This window comes from Emydura macquarii, unplaced genomic scaffold (genome assembly GCF_026122565.2).
Source record: "Emydura macquarii macquarii isolate MOO-44397 ecotype Brisbane River unplaced genomic scaffold, CSIRO-AGI_Emac_v2 contig_1483, whole genome shotgun sequence".
Lineage (NCBI taxonomy): Eukaryota > Metazoa > Chordata > Testudines > Chelidae > Emydura > Emydura macquarii.
Genome location: NW_027131620.1, coordinates 6,755,990 through 6,775,671, shown reverse-complemented (window position 1 = coordinate 6,775,671; position 19,682 = coordinate 6,755,990). Strand labels below are relative to the sequence as shown.

At 39.8% G+C, this 19,682-nt stretch overlaps 2 protein-coding genes across 2 annotated transcripts in view; both read right to left on the bottom strand.

Annotated features, from left to right (window-relative positions):
• Positions 1-2,855: 2,855 nt before the first annotated feature.
• On the bottom strand, positions 2,856-7,217 carry RPS21 (ribosomal protein S21). Its single transcript, XM_067554619.1, has 6 exons — positions 7,160-7,217; positions 6,206-6,302; positions 4,855-4,918; positions 3,709-3,780; positions 3,117-3,172; positions 2,856-2,921 (listed from the first exon to the last, which is right to left on the bottom strand). The coding sequence occupies exons 2-6, from the start codon at positions 6,253-6,255 to the stop codon at positions 2,912-2,914; spliced, it is 252 nt and encodes an 83-aa protein (XP_067410720.1). The 5' UTR covers positions 6,256-6,302; positions 7,160-7,217; the 3' UTR covers positions 2,856-2,911.
• Positions 7,218-11,286: 4,069 nt separating this feature from the next.
• The window catches only part of CABLES2 (Cdk5 and Abl enzyme substrate 2), a 37,721-nt gene continuing 29,325 nt past the window's right edge, over positions 11,287-19,682 (bottom strand). The window contains exons 7-10 of the mRNA XM_067554547.1: positions 18,743-18,846; positions 16,877-16,983; positions 14,964-15,168; positions 11,287-14,412 (exon numbers count right to left, since the gene is read on the bottom strand). Coding sequence (XP_067410648.1) covers positions 14,272-14,412; positions 14,964-15,168; positions 16,877-16,983; positions 18,743-18,846 — 557 coding nt within the window. The 3' untranslated portion in view covers positions 11,287-14,271. The remainder of the gene's footprint in view (positions 14,413-14,963; positions 15,169-16,876; positions 16,984-18,742; positions 18,847-19,682) is intronic.

The following is a 19,682-nucleotide window of genomic DNA, read 5'->3' as shown; positions in this document are numbered from 1 at the left end:
TTTCTGGAAATATACTCAGCACAACAGAAGCCTTAATAGAGCCTGAAATAATAATAAAGTTAGTGTGTGTAACTGGAGACATTACACTGGTAAAAGACAACAGACAATGGAAGAAAAAAAAATCGCCTATAGTGCCAAATATGACAACACTGGGAAATTATAGCAATACCAACAATCAAAGAACGGATGGCGAACAACTTCTGTATAGCGCTTCCCACTGTTGTAACTGACCTATAGTGATATGATTATTGTTATACAACACCAGATCAAAAGTTGAGAGAAAAAGTTGTCCATAAGGTTTTAAACCCACCACGAAGTAATATAAAAGCACATCTGCAAATGATGGTATAGCTATTTCTTTCTGGTCCCCATCTGTAAGTTAAATCTCTTTCTTGTTAGATGGGACAAGCCTTGCTGGTGAAGAGCTATTCAACCATTACACCAGCTTTCATCTTATAGCTTCCAATCGGGTTATAGCCAAAGCAAGTCAAGAGTCCTGAGATCAGATATTTCAGCACATTTAATATTCACTTTAAGTTAGGTTCCAACTGCAGAATATCTACCTATTGAATTACCCAAGCTACACACAGATTCCTTGGTGCAATTCACCTCACTGTTTCCAGCACTCCAGCTGAAGATTTTAGGACATGGGGTATTTGAAAGGAACTAGACCACTTTTAATCTCCATTATCCTTCCCCCTTCCTCATTTATCCACATCCTTCATTCTCTTGTCAGTGGCTACTTTTGTAGTAACAGACTAGCTTGGAATAGTTGAGTGTTTCTTAAATTTCTCAGGGTGGTGACCCCTTACTTGAAGTCAATATTTTTCATGAACCCCTTGCATTAAAAAGCTACCAGTGATAAGCTTTGTAATTTATCTGTGTGTTTAATGGGACTGACTGAATACTAATCCTGAAGGGGAAGGGTGTGCAAGTAATAGGGGAGCAAAATTCTCTTTTTGATTGTAATCAAATTTTCAACGCCTCACCCGACACCTTGATTGCTTTTTGTAACCCCCGGGATTGAGAAATTGATGTAGTTTATTCCCTGTGAGGGCTCATGTCATACAAGGCAGGGTATGAAACTCACTTTCTTAGGAAGTAAACACTGACAAAAGTATTGGCTACTATTTCGATACTAGCATTACAGAGACTAATTGTCTATTACTACTGTAGTACCAAACACTAGTGAGTAGGGCCAGAATCTAGATGGATTTACTTTCTGTTCGGTATTTTATTTCTTTACCATCTTATGTGAGAATAGTACTTTATAGATAAATACCATACCAACACCTTACCTCCCAGAGCTTATAAATTAAGATTTTCTGAATCAGTAGGAGAAAGTAAAATTGTACTTTATGATCAGAAGTGTGAGGCAGTAAGGCACGAGGCTGGAGCTACTTCCAACACCTGAGACTCATGGCTATTTTGCAGAACTGCATTTATCTTCGTGTATAAAGCAGTTTTGCTGCACTCCTATGATTTCAGACTTGTGGAATAACATTAGAAACTAGATTTTTGTGTTAGCAATGCCCCACTGCAAAGCCTGCTTCTATATCCACTCAATATCTGTATAGTCTGAACCTCAACCAGTCAGATTTTTCCTTTCACAATGCCCACTTCATCAATCGAGTAGTGAGTTCTCCTCTTTGCCTGCTCTCCAGCCATTTGCCATTGAAATAAAACACGAGGTATGAGAGAGAAAACTTTGAAACAATTATTTCAAAACCTAAAGGCAAGAACAGCTGTGAGCTTCAGGTCAAAAGTGCAATGTGGTGGATATTAGCCAGAGACAAGAAACTGACAGATAACAGAGGCAGTGTCAGCATGTGAATTCTCATTCCAACTGGCTGCACTCCCTATGGGCTCTATGAGATAGCTAAAAATAACATGGCAGCAGGTAAAAAGTTTAATAGGCCATTAAAGGACCTGTAAAATGACTACTAAGCTATTTATTAAAATATTGTTTAGATATTTTAAATGAATTTCTCAGACAGCATAATGAAGTTACTTCCTTATTTTTTAACCTCTGAGGTCATATGAAAAATGAAGTTTTCCTGAACATTGTCTCTTGCAGAGTAATTAATATGGGTAAAACATTCTAAGAAAACATAAGCATTTCCTATAATGACACATGATAAGCTTTCAATAGGAGAGCCAAGTGCATGAAAGCATCAATGGCAGAAATGCATATGGCAAATTGATATTAGCAGAAGAAACCTGAGCCTATACTTTAATAGCTTCAGTCAAGTAAACCCACAAAAAGCTTAAGTCCTCATTCTCAAACACATTTATATTGAACAGGCAGAATCAAACCATTTCTAACTATTTTCAGACTGCTATTATTTTCATTGCTGTTTGTCAGAAGATGGGATGGATCACTTGATGATTGATTACCTGTTCTGTTCATTCCCTCTGAAGCACATGGTATTGGCCACCTGGCATTGGCCCCTGTTGGAAGACAGGACACTAGGCTAGATGGACCCAGTATGGCTGTTCTTATGTTCCTATACCTGCAAAACATTCAACTCTTGATCTATGCTGTAGACTCTAGAGAATTGAAGCAAGGGTAATACAATGAGCTATATTTACATACGTGCTAAATTTGATTGAGAAAGTTCTAAGTTAACAGAAATGCAGACCCAAGGAATGAAGTGGAAAACCTAGATTTTTCAAATGAGGCACTGCTCTATATATTGGGTTATCAAAAAGTTTCATTTCCAGGTCTTCAGAACTAGTCAGTTCTGTAATTTTCCTGCATAAACATTTTGAAGGTATTTTAGACAACTTTAAAAAAAAAAAAAACCACACTGGCATTTATGGTTCTGAACTAAAATAAAACACTGCACCTCAAATATGTTTAAGCTGTTTATTTTACAACAAAATGTTCCATATCAGATAGTATCCTCAGTTAGAAATTCCTGGAAAAGAAAACCAAACAAAATTGTTACAAAATCATAATCTCTTTCAACAGCTTCAATAAATATTTTTGTGAAATTTCATAAACAGGCTGTAAATCCAGACTACATGTTTTCATCAAGACCTAGGATTTAGGAGCCTGGAGAGGAAATCACATTATCTCATCTTTACAAAGGTTATCAAACAAACATACTTACTTGGAAACAATCCCATCATTTTTTGCCAGACGCAGAATAGAATCATCAGATTCACCCTTCAATACAAAAGAAACAAAGTTCTGAAATACAGTTTATAATCACTGGTTTCTCATTTTTAAATGTAAAAGAAGATGTGTTTCTCAGCTATTTAAACACATTTTTGGAAGCATCAAAGACTTAGAGATCTATAGATCTGCTGGTGGAATGCTATTTGTATGGATTAGCTTTTCCCAAAATATTCAAAATATTGATAAAATACTTGGCCATCTCACAGTACCAGAAAATATTTTAAACGTATACACCGTCACTTGATGGTCAATAATATATCATTATTACAAACACACAGTATCCTGATGAAAGTGCAGATAAAGCCTCACACAGTGTTGGTTTAGTCTTTGTTCCCTGTATGGAGTCTGCCAAACAGTATAACAGATGAGAGGTATAGTTATTGTGATAGACACACCAGTCCTTTGGGAACTGGACCAAGAGCACCAACTTTTCTCAAAGGCCAAATGTTTCACATGGGAATAAGAAGTCCAACCAATCTAAGTTGGAGCAAATGATTTCCTAATTTTCAAGAAAATATTCTTACCATCCTACGAATTGCTCCACAAATGGCGTATGTTTTGAACTGGCCATTGACTCTGCCTGTAACCTTGTCAACCTGCAATTATAATTAGATCATTTTGATTAAGTAGTCTTTTAGTTAGACACACAATTCTTGTTTGCAAACTTGATATTTTTAGAGGGTAAAAGCATTACAAGAGAGGTCAAAAGGTAAACTGTTTGCCAAGAAATGGATCCTACAGTCACGTTGTCATGAATCACAAAATCTAAGCCAAATGTCCACATTAAAAATGACAGGTTAGTTTCTTCCCTTACATAAAGGAACCATGGAGCCTGATGGATTTAGGATCAGACAACCTAACAGGAATATAACAACTAACAACAAACAGGCAGATTAACAAAAGCCTTGATAGAAGATGAAGTCAGTCTATTTTGAGACACAAGCACATGTCCAATTTAAAAATAAATTTGTGGATTTATCTGCCTTAATGAAAAACACGCCTGTCTGGATTTAGAACTGTATTGAAATTTGGAAGAAACAATCTTGCTCCACAGACAGATAAATGCTCAAGAAAAAGGACACAAATGGTCTCACTTTTTCAAGTTGTAGGAAAGTTTCCCAGAAAGAGAACGTTGAGCAGTGCAAGATTAAACCCTGCAGTTACCCTCAAAATAGTAAAAGGATTTGTTTTTCATTTCTGCTGACCCCTTAGTCCTTGAATAATGAAATATGGTAAACAAAAGAAGAATTTTTCTTAACATTTACAGGAAATAAAATCTCTTTAAAAATGTTATTCGTACTATAGTGATGCAAAAAAAGGTGATAAGTAATTTGTCAAAGTCCACACAGTAAGCAAACTGCAGAAAAAACCCTCAAAACTTCCAATTATCAGTTCCATACTTTAACCACTATGCCACATCCCCTCCATGAAAATTAAAAAATGACAAATCCTGTGTGTAGCACAACAGAGGCAGATTTGCCAATACAAGCTGCCAAGATAAATTATAACCAATGTAGCTGAGAGGGTATTAGACTTATTTGGAGATGTAATACAACATTCACACTGACATATTGAGCATTTCATAAATGTTAGTGGAAAATGAAGGTTCTACATTTCACAAATAGTTAAAACTCTCTAATAGAACTACATCTATCATGACTTATACTCACCTCAGAAATATTCATTTGAATGGAAGCATGGTCCTTAGCACCGATTATTCGGTTGCTAGCAGAGCTGAGGAAAAAGAAACAAGATGAATTTAAAAATTAGCAGCATACAAGGAGGATTATACTAATTGAATAAAGACTATTAAAGCCCTATGCATAGTATGGATACTAGTTTAGCAGTTCGATGGTGACAGTCAAGGCATCAGACAGCTCAATGATCACATAGTTAAAAGATAGGGCTGACACTGGATTTCACCCTGGCTCTTGTTTGGCAGTATTACAGTTAGCTATGGTGGTAAATCTTCATGTTGGCCTATTTAATGATTTTTATAATGTATTAAGTGCTATGTTCAATGCATGTAAATGAAGACAATGCACATTGGAAATATGCATTGCTACCTGCTCTAGAAAACAAACTATAGGAAACTGAAATGTAGTTACTTACTATATCTGAGAGGAAAGCTGTGTGTTTAGTAACAGAGCAGTGGTAGTGGAGGAGTAGAATCAACAGGTCCTTCCAATAGCATCCTCAGACAAAATTATTTTTGCCTGCACTTGATATAGTATACTTAACAAGGCTTATCCGAATTTCTTATTAAAAACTCCCAGTACATCTCTAATTTTTTGCGTATCTTAATCCTAGGAATGTGAGTTAAACTAAACACTGAATCCAGATGCAGTGAGTAATCATGAGTTAATGGTAAAAACTCCTAAGAACCCAGGAGCTCCTGAAGCTGCTACTGCAGGAAACAAACACATACTCACAAATGAACAGTTAATTTAAAAAGTTTTTGCCCCTCTCCTCAAAGGAGGTCAGAAAAAAACGACACCCAACACGACTCTGGCCACTTGCTAACTGCCTTTGTGCAGGCCACAGGTTGTTTTTTTTCTCTCCTAACAGTGAAGGTAACTAACCAACCACTAGAGCAAAGTCTCCATCAGTGACGATTTTTAAGTCAATACTGGATGTTTTTCTAAAAGATATTCTCTAATTCAAAAAAAGAATCATTTTGGGTAAATTCTACAGCCTGTGTTACCCAGAACAGACTAGATGATCACAATGATCTCTTCTGGCCTTGGAATCTATTAATCTAAGGGGAAGTAGTAATTCAATTAAATTAACCTCTTCACAGAGTATAGTGAACTGGTGCTTTGGTTACCAAGTTTCAAGATTCAGGGCATAAACCAATAGACACACAGGAATTTACCTTTCAGACAGACCATCACATACATTCCAGTGAGGTTTACTATGGGGATACCGACACTGTTGGATGCAGAAGACTGACCATCTGAGACAGCCTGGAAAATCCCATGCCGCTATACAACACCTAGCATGCCAAGAAAAGGCACTCACCATTTACGAGGCACATACAGGTCCACAAATTCCCCAGCGTCGTTCTGCATCTTGTTTTTCTATCTGTTACCACACAGGGATGTGCAACAGAAAATACCTGAGGGGACGCAACATATCACAGGATGACACCCTACCAACCAACATGTTCTAGCAGCCTAGCCCACGGAGAGCTGTCCCGCTCAGCTTGAGCGCACCTCAGTCTATCCACCTTAAATTTTATCATGCTACCCAGCCCTGTAGTACATGTGTGCGCCTTCTGCATAAAATCAGTAGCAAAATCTCTTGTGGACTTTAATGGAGTCTCTGGTCTTTCTCCCTCTTTGCGAAACACACACATCTACTTGTGGTGAGGTCTCTGTGTTTGAGGATTTTGTTGGTTTTTGTGGGGCATGTCGGCGCTGGGTGACACTGGAGGTGGAAAGGCCTTTTCAACGGGGAAGGTTTTGCAGCGTGTCCTAGAGACGAGCAAGGCGGCTTTGCCTGATCTAACAGCCAGCTCCCCTCGATAAAGGCTGCTTCCGCCTGGGCTCGGTGATCCGCGCTCTCCCACTGCCCTCACCCGCAAGCACCGGAACGGCCTCTTCAACCCAACTGGGGGGGCTGGGCCCATGAACCCCCAAACTCAAATCTGGGCCTTAAGCGGCCCAAACCCAGCCCCACGCGCCTCAACGCTGCACGGGCCGGGCAGGAAAAGCATAACCGGCCCCCGCCCCCACACGTGGCTGAGACCTGGAAGACAAGCTGCCCCTCCCCCACCGCAAGGGAGAAGAGCCGGGCTTTCTCCGCTGACGGTAGGCCCGGGACGTGGGGAAAAAAGCGACCCCAGGCCAGGGTGCACAAGGGGGCCGAGCCCGACCTGTCCTCCGCTCCCCGGGCCGGTGTCTGAACCCCCGCGGCCTGCAGCCCTCAGTCCCGGCTCGCTTCCCGCCAGCCCGGCCACCCCTCGCCTCCTACCTCGCCTCAGACCAGGCCGGAAAAGGAGGGACCTCCCCCGGACCCGGAAGCGATAAAACAAAGACAGGGAAAGATGAGAGCGCTTCCGGGTCAGCGTTCCTGACGTCAGCGGAGAGGTGGGGCTAGGGAGCGCGCGAGGCCGGCTCTGGCGCGGCAGGTGCTAGATTCCTCCGCGTGGGGGGGGGGGGGCGGGGCGGAGTTATACCTGCCCGCCCTGCCCCCACAGCCAGCCGGCGTAACGGCCTCAACGGAACCCTCCGTCCCCTTCCCCCACACAGCCAGCCAGGGCAGAGCCATCGCCCCTCCTCCCCCTCAGCCTGAGCTGAGACAACATGGGGCTACCTTCCCCACGTCTGGGCCAAAGCGTGTTTAGCCTTCTGGCCTTAGCATGACAGGAATTCCCCTCCACCCGCCCCCAATTATCACCAGGACAGCGCTGGGCGGGAAATGGCATTTTCTTTCTGCAGGGAATCCCAGACCCCAGCGCTGCCATTTCACTTCCCTGGGCAATGAAAGGCCCCCCGGCCTGCTGCGTAACGCCCTCAGCCCAGCGCAGCCGTGTCCAACCACCACCACCACCACACTTTAACAGCTCAGTCAAAACACGGGCCCCTGCTCAGGAAGAAAAACGAACCCCCGTTTGGACTTTGTCCTGTCAAAAGTTGAATCAAAACAGGTTCTTCCCGCCCCACGCTGCGATTGGCACAACTGCATCTTCCAACACCAAGGCTGCGCTTGCAACGTTTTCACCTGGTTCTTGCAAGAGAAGGTGTTCGTGTGGGACAGTAGTCAGAGTGGGTTCAGGGCTCAGGTCGGTCACGGAGCTTCAACGGGACCTGGGTGGTCACAACGTCCGAGCGCTTCCATCTCCCTGCACCTGCAAAATGTCTCCTTACCCCTCTGTACGAGCATTACGAGGCCTACCTCCTGTGTAAAATTAGAGTGGAAACTCTTCAGGACAGACAGCGAGGCCACAGATGACACTTGTCATTTGTGAGTAAGTGGAAATGCTCTTATTCTGCTCCTTGGCCTCAATAAAGCTGCCATAAGCAACCAGGGGATGTTACACTCCCCACACAACCTTACCAAGTTATCCATCCTAGAACATAACTGCAGGTGTTCATCTACAGCCAACATATTTCAAAGCTGTTAAAAGGACATTTACTTCAGCTTGAATGGGAAGGCTCCTGCCACTGCTCCGCCCATCCCTCCCTAGCAAGTGATCTTGAAAAGTAGTGTTCAGCTTCCCTTTGGCTCACCTCATTCTTCTCCCACCCCTTTTCATGTGCAGAACATAAGAAATAGTGGAAGTGGTTTGACAGGGATACAGCCTAACTAAGCAAAAAATGGTCTCTGTAGAAATGGAAAATAAGAGTAGGGAAAGGCCTTAAGTGGACATTCACCCCAGAGTGTGGTCCAGTGCCTATGGCACAGGACTTTTGCACACTTGTTCTATTCCCATCAGAAACTTGGTGTATGATCTTGGGAAATCACAACTTTCTGCAACTCATTTCCTCTACACCTGTAAAACAGATACAAGTGCTTTGAGATGCACCAGGATGGATGGAAGTACTCAGAGTCCTGCATATTTATATGAATCACAAGAGTCTCTCAGCTTTCTTGGTGGACTGCCTGTACTTCATTCAGTGGATAACAAACAAGACCAATTAAAACAAAGGGGTAGCTGTTCAGAGCTGTCCAATTCCTACACATAGGTTTCTCAAAGAACATGGCCTATTGTAACTAGCTTTAATAAAGGCAAAAATCCATGTGGGATGAAAGAAAAGGGTAGCTTGGAACAGCTGCTGCACTCTGTGCAAATAGTAATTGATGCATCAAAGCTTTAAAGAAGACTGACTTGTGTACCCCCTCCTCTGTTATGCTGAAGCATGTCTAGATGCCAGTGGGTTACTTTGGTGGATTAGGCTGTGATCCTATAAAAGGCTGCAACACAGCAACTTTAGTGTTGATTCTTCTAAATCTGACCTGCTATTAAAAGTAAGGAATTGAGACAGGTGTCTAGTTTGAACTGATTAGATTTGCAACTTCACTTTGGAGCCATTTTTGGATTTTTTTTTGTTTTAAGAATTAGCGATCAACTTGTCCTTGGCTCAAATTCAGAGGCCATGTCTGAGAGCCTAAATTAATATTCTAAATCATCTGCGGTGGATACATATTTATGGCTGCATTTTTACATAGCTTATTCATTTGCTGCATAGAAGAGACAAGCAGTATTTGAGGCTGCAGACCCTGTGAAAGTTGATTCAAACACCGATCGTGAAAACCACTGTGGAATAGATGTGACCATCTCATGTCTCTGGATCCGCCCAGGGAATGGCAAAGTCTCTGGAATTTTATCTATTGTTCCAAACAAGCACATTATTACTGACCCACCAAGCCATCCTCCCAGTTTGACCTGCCATACAGACTTTTGGACCACTTTCAAATGCATCTGAACAAACCATGGAAGATGTGAATACTCAACGCACAAGTGGAAAAATCAAAGATTCCCCTTCATGCGACTGTGATGAGGCCATCCAAACCGTCAAACACATCATAACAGAGTGCTCCAGATACATATTCAAAAATGAATTGGATGATCGCCACAATGTCACAGAGGAGGCCTTGAAATGACTGGTCTTATGAACTTACAACTGCATCTCTCGTATGTTATGCAGATGCCATATGCTCATGCAAGTGAGCAGTATTTTAGGAAGCAATTTAGTTTTGTGGAGAAAAAAAAAGTCCTTTTAAATAATGGAGGCCTGGACAAGAAATGAACAACTTTCCAAGGGGTGTGATGGGGGGTGGGGGGGGGGGGGAAGAGTCTTAACTGGCTTCAAGACTGAGCTTGAAAAGTTTATGGAGGGGATGGTATGATAAGACTGCCTACAATGGCATATAGCTGATCTGTGATTGCTAGTAGCAAATATCTCCAATGGCCAGTAAAGGGCTCTGAGTTACTACAGGTAATTCTTTCCCTGTTGTCTGGCTACTGGGTCTGATTGCCATATCTGGGATCAGGAAGGAATTTTTCCCAGGGTCAGACTGCCAGAGACACTGGGGTGTTTTCACCTACCTCTGAAGCATGAGGCACTTGCAGGTTTAAAGTAGTGTAAATGGTGGATTCTCTGTAACCTGAAGTCTTTAAATCAGGATTTGAGAACTTCAGTAACTCTGCCAGAAGTTATAGGTCTTTTACAGGTGCAGGTGGCCAAGGCTTTGTGGCCTGCGATGTGCAGGAGATCAGACTAGATGATCATGATGGTTCCTTCTGGCATTGAAGTCTATGAGGTAGCAAGTATCTAGCTTGTTAAATTAATTTGTCCTACAGCTAAGAAGATTTATTAAATGAACAGGGCTGTAAAATCTCATTTCAGTATGAAATTTTCCAGATTGCTATAACTGAAAGACTAAATGAATTAGAAGACAGCACTAATGTCCATGTATGGTTTAATCAGCTTCTCCAGTTTGAAAAGACCACACAGTATATATATTTTAAATAGGAGGGCATTATTGCAAACCCACAAACACTGGCTAAGGATTCAGGGTCAAGTGTTGTACGTGAAACTACCCTGAATAGTTTTTTTTTTTTTTTTTTTCTTTTTTGGCAAATTGACTTGATTACCCCTTTCTAGCTGTTATTTAGAAGGAGGCAAAGGAAATAATTTTATTTTACAGTGTTCTTAAAGGAATATTTTCCAGACAGCCAAAAACCAAAGCTCGGGTGGTTACAAAATATATATCAAAACAAATTTTATTTTACAGCCTCAATCCCACAATTTCATTCATCAAAAGAACAGTATTAGACAAACTACAAACAAGAGACTTTAATTTACTAGGACACAAAACTAACAGTTTACATAAAAATGTACAAGCTCATTTCAAGAGCCTTTTTGTTGTGCTGAATCAAAGCAGCACCATATTTACACGTGATACATAATTAATCCACACCCCCAAATGTGTGAGACCAGCATTTCTCTTTAAAGGAAAAAACTTTTTTTTTTGTTTTTGCATGAACAAGTGTAACACCTCTCTTAGAATGTTATGTTGGGTCCCACTTTGGTTTAGACATTGATAATGGTGCAGTAATTTTCTACCACACAGTAGCAGTTTGTTTTTAAAAAAAAAAAAACAAGATAAATATACCATAATGAGGCTTAACTGAATAGGACTGTAAACTAATTTAGGGAAGAGAATGCTAACTCCTATCTCTCACTCTCGCACTCAGTCACACACACACTCAGTCACACACACGCCTTTGCCAACAGTATCACTATTTCTGTACAGATGTCACAGAAAAAGGTACCCAACATACAAGTTGTAGACTGTTGGTTAAAATGACAATTTGGGATCAATACCCCATTTTCAGCTTGAAGCAAGATTTCTATGGTATTAGAGAAGAGTTTCCTTCCATTTCTTATAGAAATGTATATATAGTGAACACTGCATATAATAGACTATTCCATGATACAATTTTCACCCATAACATCTAGGGCTTTGGAGCTCAGAGCTTTGGATATGCACGTGCAGAGGTTTAGAACAAGTATCTATTAAAGATTTTACTTAAAACACTGCTATGAAGAATATATGCTCTCTTAGGAAGATGTAATTCTGCATTTTGTTGGAAGAATAAAATTAACTTGCCCATTTATACACTGAAGCAACAACCTCCATCCTTATTTAGGCAGTTTCCATTGCAGTCAACAATGTCTGAGTAAGGATTGCAGGGTTAGACCTTAATGTTTACATTTCAGTCAGAGCATCTTTTCTCTGTTACATATTAGTGTAAAGCAATGTAACTCCTATAATTAACAGCAGGAGCATAAGTTATCTTGGAGCACTACATTTTTTAACATATTTATAGTAACATGACAAATGATTTTACATTTTTTGGACAAATATCGTGAGAGACGTTTCTTTACTTAACACTTCCTCAAACACTTAAGCTCCATATTAACTTTGTCCACATTTAGATTAAAATAAAAGAGGTATTGACTGATTTGGAGAAATCTGTAGCAGATTATGGACCATTATAAATTGAGTGTACTACAGTTATTTATATATATAAAATAAAAAGCTATATATATATATATATAAAGTTGGCAACTCACAAGTGTTAGTTTAATACTTTAGTAAAATAGAACTTACAAAACTGGCACGAATTACATTCAGTAGAGTACTTAGAAAATTGTCAGTTATTTGTTAAACGTTTCTTTTGGAAAATAAGTTCAATTTGCAAGTTGGATTTTAGCTCTCTTCTCACCTAAACCGTTTATAAAATTCTCCCAGATTAAGACGTTACCATGCATGTTAAACTTCACAGAGATGCAGCTTTCTAAACCTCAAGACCGGAGCACTGACTAGAAGGGGCATATTTACTTGTACTAAAGTTGTTGTTAAACAGAGCTACTAAGTTTAGAGTGGTATTTCTGCAGTTAGATATATAAAATACCTTTCAAGTGCTAATTAAAGAGAAAGTCTCCTCTAAGTTTTCTGCAATTTCACTCAAGTCAAACTGGCCTTAGGTAAAATGTAGCTGAATAGCAAGACTTCAGTTTTATGTTTGTTCCTATTTTGTGGCCACAACAAACACACAAGGAGTTATTTACAGTACTCTATATATCAGAGAGCAGGTAGCTTTACCTTAAGAAAAGTTCTAATGTCTAAATTAGTCACAAATACAAATTTCTCAATGTCCAAGTATTATTTTCGTCCCTTGCAAACACACACACTTTTATTTGTATCATAATATTGCTTAGAAAAAAACCGAGTAACTAACTGTATCACTAAAAATACAACATGGTTCAGAATTAAGCCCCAAAATTTGGAGATTTAAACCAAATGTCTGGCCAGCAGAGGAAGAAGCTATTTAATCCTTGCATAAACATCAGTGCGCTGCTGAACATTACCTCTAAATGAATGGCCGTTTAGATGTGCAACAAATGCCAGTTTCACGAGGCCCATCACAGTGGCACAATGCTTGGAAGAACAGAGTAAAAAGTAGCAATCTAAGAACTGGACATACTTTGTTTCAGGGGTTTAAATTTGGAAGCGGTAGCTGTTCTGGCCGAAACAATTGTGAACAGAACAGAGAAAGATCACACAATACACATGGTCATATATAAAAAGCTACTTAGTTTCAGACTATAGTAAACAGTGACACAAATCAAAGTAATAAAAAAGAATATGGTGCTTATCTTTCACATGTAAGTCACTTTCTTATCTCCAATTGAACAATGAACTACAAGAGTGAACTCCAAGCAGCTTTGCTGCAGCTACCTTGTTCAACAAGTGTGATATTTCGCGATAAGACTGCGTTTGGAAACCTCTTTTCCTTTTTTTTAAATAAAACCTTTATTCATGTATTAATAGTCAAATAAGTTGAACTAGAATAGTTTCAGACTTGCTACCTTTAGATCTATAGTACAGATCCTCTCTGTAATATTAGTACAGATATACTGGAATTGTTTTCACTAGATGCCAGGCAAATGCAGGTAAAGGATACATTACTATTTAAATTCGGGATTGACCATTATGCAACATAAGTAACTTAAAATTACTGGTACCAGACCAGTCAGTATTAGGCACATCTTTAAAAAAATAAAATATGCATTTTATTAATGTAAAATGCAAGAAAATTCTCAGAAATACTATTTGAAGTTTATGATTTTTTGGAATGGAAGTGATGCTCCCTTTAGTTTCAGAGAAGAAAATAAAGGTTAAAACAATCTAAGGGAACAACAGCATAGCATCCTTTGTAGGGAAGGACTGATCATTTCCTAGTAAAACTGAAAAGGAAAATATAGAATAACCAGCAGCGACAAAGGCAGCTGGTGTGCAAATCATTTGTGCTTTAATGTCCAAAGGAAAATAAAGTTCAAAACAACTCTTTCTGTACCATCTCCTGATACAGACTTGGCACCTGTATCATAATATACATCTTGATTGTTTAAAAATCATGCTGCAGTTTTCAAACTAGTGGTAGGCATGATCTGATGTACACTGTGGCACAGAAAATGTCAGTGGCAAGTGTCAAATTCAAGAGCAAAGTGTTCTGTAATGCTTTTAATCCCCAGAGCCACTGGTGACTAGTTGGAATGTAGCTTTGGTTAGGATTGCTGTGTGAGACGTCTATAATGAGGTAAAACTTGATTTTCAGGAAGGTAGAGGACCAGCTCCAAAGCTACAAGCACTGTAAATTCAAATCCAATGAGATCTCGTCTGTTGAATCTGAATCTTTCTTCTAGTTTCTGCAAATGGCATAATTTTTTTGGGAGGGGGGTGGGAGGAGGCAGAAAAGGAGAAAATAAGATCAGCATTTATCCTCAGGGTATCCACTAGACTGTCACAAGATCATACCAGCATAAGAAAGAATAGTAATCATGTTATGGCCTGAGCTGTACATACATACAGAATCAAATATGCAGTTAGGCCTCCAAAAGTAGAAACAGACCAATTTATGGGTTCAATTCTAGTAACTGGGAGCCAAATTACCCAATTTGCATGCAAACACACAAGTTTTTGCATGTTGAAAGGGACAAGCCCACACGTTTCACAGATGCTCTTTGGAGACCAAATAAAAACGTAGGCTAGTCCCCTCCCACCTTGCAAAAAACAATAAAAAAACCCAAAACAAAACAAAACCACCTGATTTTAGGCACCTAAATTACAATCTGAGCTTAAATTTGATTACTCATTTTTGAAAGTTTTCGGCTTAGCTCATAAAATGCAAGACAGCAACATTAGTAAAAAGGCAGAGCTCATTTATGACAGTATATGAAAGAATTCAAACTGTACTTACATCAATAAGGTGCTTAACTTCATGCTTCCTGAGGTCACTGCTGATCTTGGCTGCAAGCAGCACACAAGCACCAGCGCACAGTTTGCGGTTCTGTTTGTTGAGCTTGCCTTGGAGAACAAGCTTCTCAAAGTAAACATAAGCCATGGACACAGTAACTGGCTCTAGACTGCACTCTTCACTCAGGTTCCACATCTCTCTCTTTAAGCTGTGTGGACAAAACACCTTTATCACATGCTATGTTTTTTAAAAGACATTAAAAATGCCGGAGTGTGGAGGAAAAAAAGGATTGGTAAAGGGACTGGAGCCTTTAACTTGTATGAAACTGGTTCGTATCTAACCCAGGCTAGTTCTTAACAAGGCTGTTGCCATCTGAAGGCTGTCTGGTGGCATATGAAGTGAACTGGTATTCCAAATGCACAGGCCTCCACATCACAGAAATAACCATGATGGCTGGCATCAACTGGCACTTTCAGAGGTCACAGAGACTGAACCTCTCTGTCACATGGAGGTGGTCCCTTCATATCAGTGTGAAAGCAAACTGGCAGAGCAGTGTTGCAAGCTTGCAGTGCTATTGGTCATGCTGTACCTGCAAGAGATCTCTCGCTAATCAGGCAAGTATGGGGAGGGGAGCATCTGGGGAGAAGAGAGGAACAGGATTTCAAGGCAGGGTGTCTGCATGCAAATACAGAACTAGATTTTTCAAATTTAACATCCTCATCTGTAGCTTTCCACAGCCAAGGCACTGTATATTAAACAAAATATATAACATCTCTGATTGTAAATGGCTGCAGTGGTTGTACTAAGAAAATGAAGTCCCTAAGAAAACATTCAGTGTGTCAATATAAGAATTAATAGCCAAACAGGTAACTGCCATCTTGACAACTTCACAAAACAGATTAAGACTGAGAAAATAAGAATTTAAGTCCCATTAAAACTCAGTTCCACATTTTTTTTTAAGTTAACTGAAAACACTGTTAAAGTTACTAAACTGATTTTCAGCCATTTCAAGTGGTGTCTGAATTTTGATAGGGCTCGATCCTACCAACCCTCCATTCATGGGACTCCTGTTGAAATTTATGCTCATGCCCAGTCCCACTAACTGGAACAGGACTAAAGTGCATAAGGGTTTGCAGGATCAGAGCCTAAGTTTGCTATTCACAGATGACTTAATCCTTTACTGTCTCCTGAAACCCAGTCTCCTGCTGGGAAGTACAGTACTGTCTCATTAAGATTACAACCTACAAAGAGGGGGGCTACAGTGCCCCGCCCTGAAGACAAAAGTTAATGTGTTCACAGATATTTCTAAAAATGTCTGAAATTATATTTTAAATATACTTATCTGTATTTCACTAAAAGGTACTATAACAAATCACTGTAGTTCTCTTGAAAGAGAATTGCCATATTGTGGCACAGAAAGGTGAAGTCTGGATTTTTTTCATTCTGTATTTTCCTATAACTATCCAAGACCACTGGTTATTTTGTTATTACTCAAATAGAAACAGATAGCCATGTGGTCCCAGACAGAGGCACAAACTGCTTATAGAAAAGGTGGACTGCATTGTAGGCTGTGAAATCCACTTATGTTTTGATCCATAGTTTGCAAAGGACTGCTGAGTCAGTTGTAATTTACTAACATTATAGTACTAAGTTAACATGGAAGCAGCATTAGTCTGAAAATAACTTTTTAGGCGGAGTTATACGAGGACCATTCCCAGCATCCTAAGTGTTCCTGTAGATGGCTGCCATCCCAAAGTCATCTTAGCTGGTAATAAGAGATTATCAGTATTTAATCATATATACTATTAATAGAATTAATAGTAAATTCCATACAAGTGTTGAGGAAAGCAACTTGTACAAGAGAAGTAAAGGTCATTCATCACTCTTCCCTTTGTTCTCAAGTGCTTTTTTCTTACCTTCTTATTTTGCTCAGCGTTAGCTTGATGTGAGGAAACTTCTCTCTAAAAGTTTCATTCATGTCCTTTTTAAGGTCTGAGGGTTTCACATATTCTATTACTGTGGTCTGAAACACAAGAGGCAAGTTTTCTATAACATTTGTAGTTTGACTGTCTAGAATGCATTACAGGTGCCCTTCAAGGATACCGTCTGTTTGATACAAAGGCAAGTCAGACACGTCTTTAATAATATTTTGCACTCCTCAAGTGCTCACTCAGCACTTAAAGTATTACATAAATCTCAGCAATTTGCAAGACAGACAATTATCCCCATTTTACAGACAGTGAAACTGAAACTGGGAGGGTCAGCGACTTGCCCATGCTCACACAGCCAGTCAGAGCCAGAGCCAGAAATATAATCAAATAGATCCAGCTCCCTTTCTAGTATAAGCATCTCAGAGCTTGACATACAGACTTCACTAGCTACTGCAATGCTTTAACGAGCAAAGGGCAGCGTGGGGACACTCCTGTGAAGCTATAACTCAGCTGTCAAGTGACACTGCTCATCCTGAGATCTTCCCTATTAAACTCACAATAGAGTCGTGCCAGTGACCAGTATGGAATATTAGGTATAGATGCCTGTTGTAAGCCACAACCCCATCAGTCTGCTGTTAGTCTGTATAATGCTTTGAAGATGTGGAGAGCTTGTGTATATAAGTGACAAGTATTATTTTATGGCCTATATAATGAGAGAGGAAAGAGTTCACTTCTTCCTCAAAGCATTCAGGGTCAATGAAGATGTGTGAGCAGGGCTGTGTGGTTTCATGACAAAGAAGTGCAAAAGAAAATTTGTGCAGGGTAAAGCAAACCTTCTGGCCTTAAGAGTGGTAACCTGCTGTTACCAACATCAGCATTACATCAGCCATAAAAAATAGCAAAGTAGAGTAACTGCTAGACAAACAGTTGAAATAAGGCCATGTCAAGGGAAAACTGTAGTAATCCTAATCTCACTGTGATGCTTTGAAAAAAATAAATAAAGGGGCCAAAGTGTGGCAAAATGAAGAAACCCTAATTCTGAGTCATGGACTAAACTACAGTTCCCAAATGGGCCAAGTACAGTCTTGTTGCCTTCAATCAAATTTCTTGTGTGAACAATGGCAGGGAATCTACAGCTCCAGCTGACAGAATTCCTGGGAACAGACATCAACAATCCTGCAGCCATTGTTCTGCAATATTTCCATGCTCTCAAGTACCTTCAGATTTAATAAAATAGAGTTCACTTCTGGAACAAAATGTCAGGAAGACTAACTGCTTTAATGTGTTAAGCAAAGTAGCTGTGCATAAATTAATCCCAGAGGCTCATAAAATTAACTTTTTGTAGCTGCCACTGATCAACGGTTATAAAGAACAGAGAAAACATTGTTCTAAATTATTGATATCCAGTCATTTCCACACAGTTCTAACAAACAAGCTTTTGCTGCAACATCTTTAAAATGTGTCTTTGTCCATAATACTGTTTAGGAATACATTAACTAATTTATACACTAATGAACATGCATCCCTTACATATTCACTACAATAGAGTCTACACTTATCTGGGCCATCACCCTAGAATTCCAGACAGAAGTTTAATCTCCCTGAGGACAGAAGATCCTTAGAGCGCTCTAGTAATCTATTACTAATGTAGTGTTTAGCACTGCTCTCTAAATCAGTAGCATTCAAGTTCAATGCACAGTTATGTCCATTTATAGTTTTCCCAATAAGCACTCAATAAAGAGGGCACATTTGATCCAAGGTAGTTCTTTACTGACACTGAGCATCCATGCGCTGCGAAGGTATGCGCAAAGAGCCTGACAGCTGCTCAGTTAAAATATACCAACTTGTTACCATGTAAGATGCAAAGATGAGAACACGCTTGTGTTTTCCACAGGGCCACTGAGGATCATCCAGGAGATTTGGATTATACTCTGCGGACTCACCAACTTCGTTTCCTAGAAGAATGGGAGAAGTGAGTACAGCATGAATCGTAAAATAAAAAAAAAGAAAATGAGTTTTAAGAAAGATATGCATCAAGAATCCCTAAGATTAGAGGCAATCTACAAATGGGAGGAGAAAGTTCATTTAACTATACTACTGAATGCCTCAAATTCTTGGATCTGCAAAGTCTGAAGCTGCAGGTCACCTACTCATACTCCAGGAGACGTTACAGTGTGTAATAGGCATTGACTACAAAGACAGTACTTGGAAGGTGGGGACAACAACAGGAGACAAAAAGCAAGTGCTTTTTTAATAAGCATAGTATGTGTTTGCAATTGTTTGCTGTTGAAAAATATTAATGCATTGTATGTGATATACAGCATGTGAGAGAGCATACAAGATATACCATGAACCAAGAACTCATTCATAATGTAGACTGAAAAGGAGGATGAGGCACTTGTATATTGTTTTTAAATATTATGATACCCCATGATCTCAATTGAAAAATATTCAGTCCATGGATATTACCAGTGTTCTAGTAAGAAGACAACCTAATCTCCCATGTCAAAGTCAAAGATTTTAAAGGGATCAGGATTTCCCTTTGCACCTCCCATATTCTGGCTCAACCAAGGACTTGCCTGGCACTTTGAGCAGCCTTGGAGGTACTCTTTGTTGTGCTGGCTTGTAACAACCTCGTAGTGACTATTACACCAGATGAGCATAGCTGGAGTGCACAAAACTCTGGCCACATCCTTTCCTTCCTATTTATTCTATGGTAAGGGCATAGTGGAGACAGAAGAGAAGAGAACTCTCGCTATCTAGGTACATTTTACACCAAGATTATTCTGCA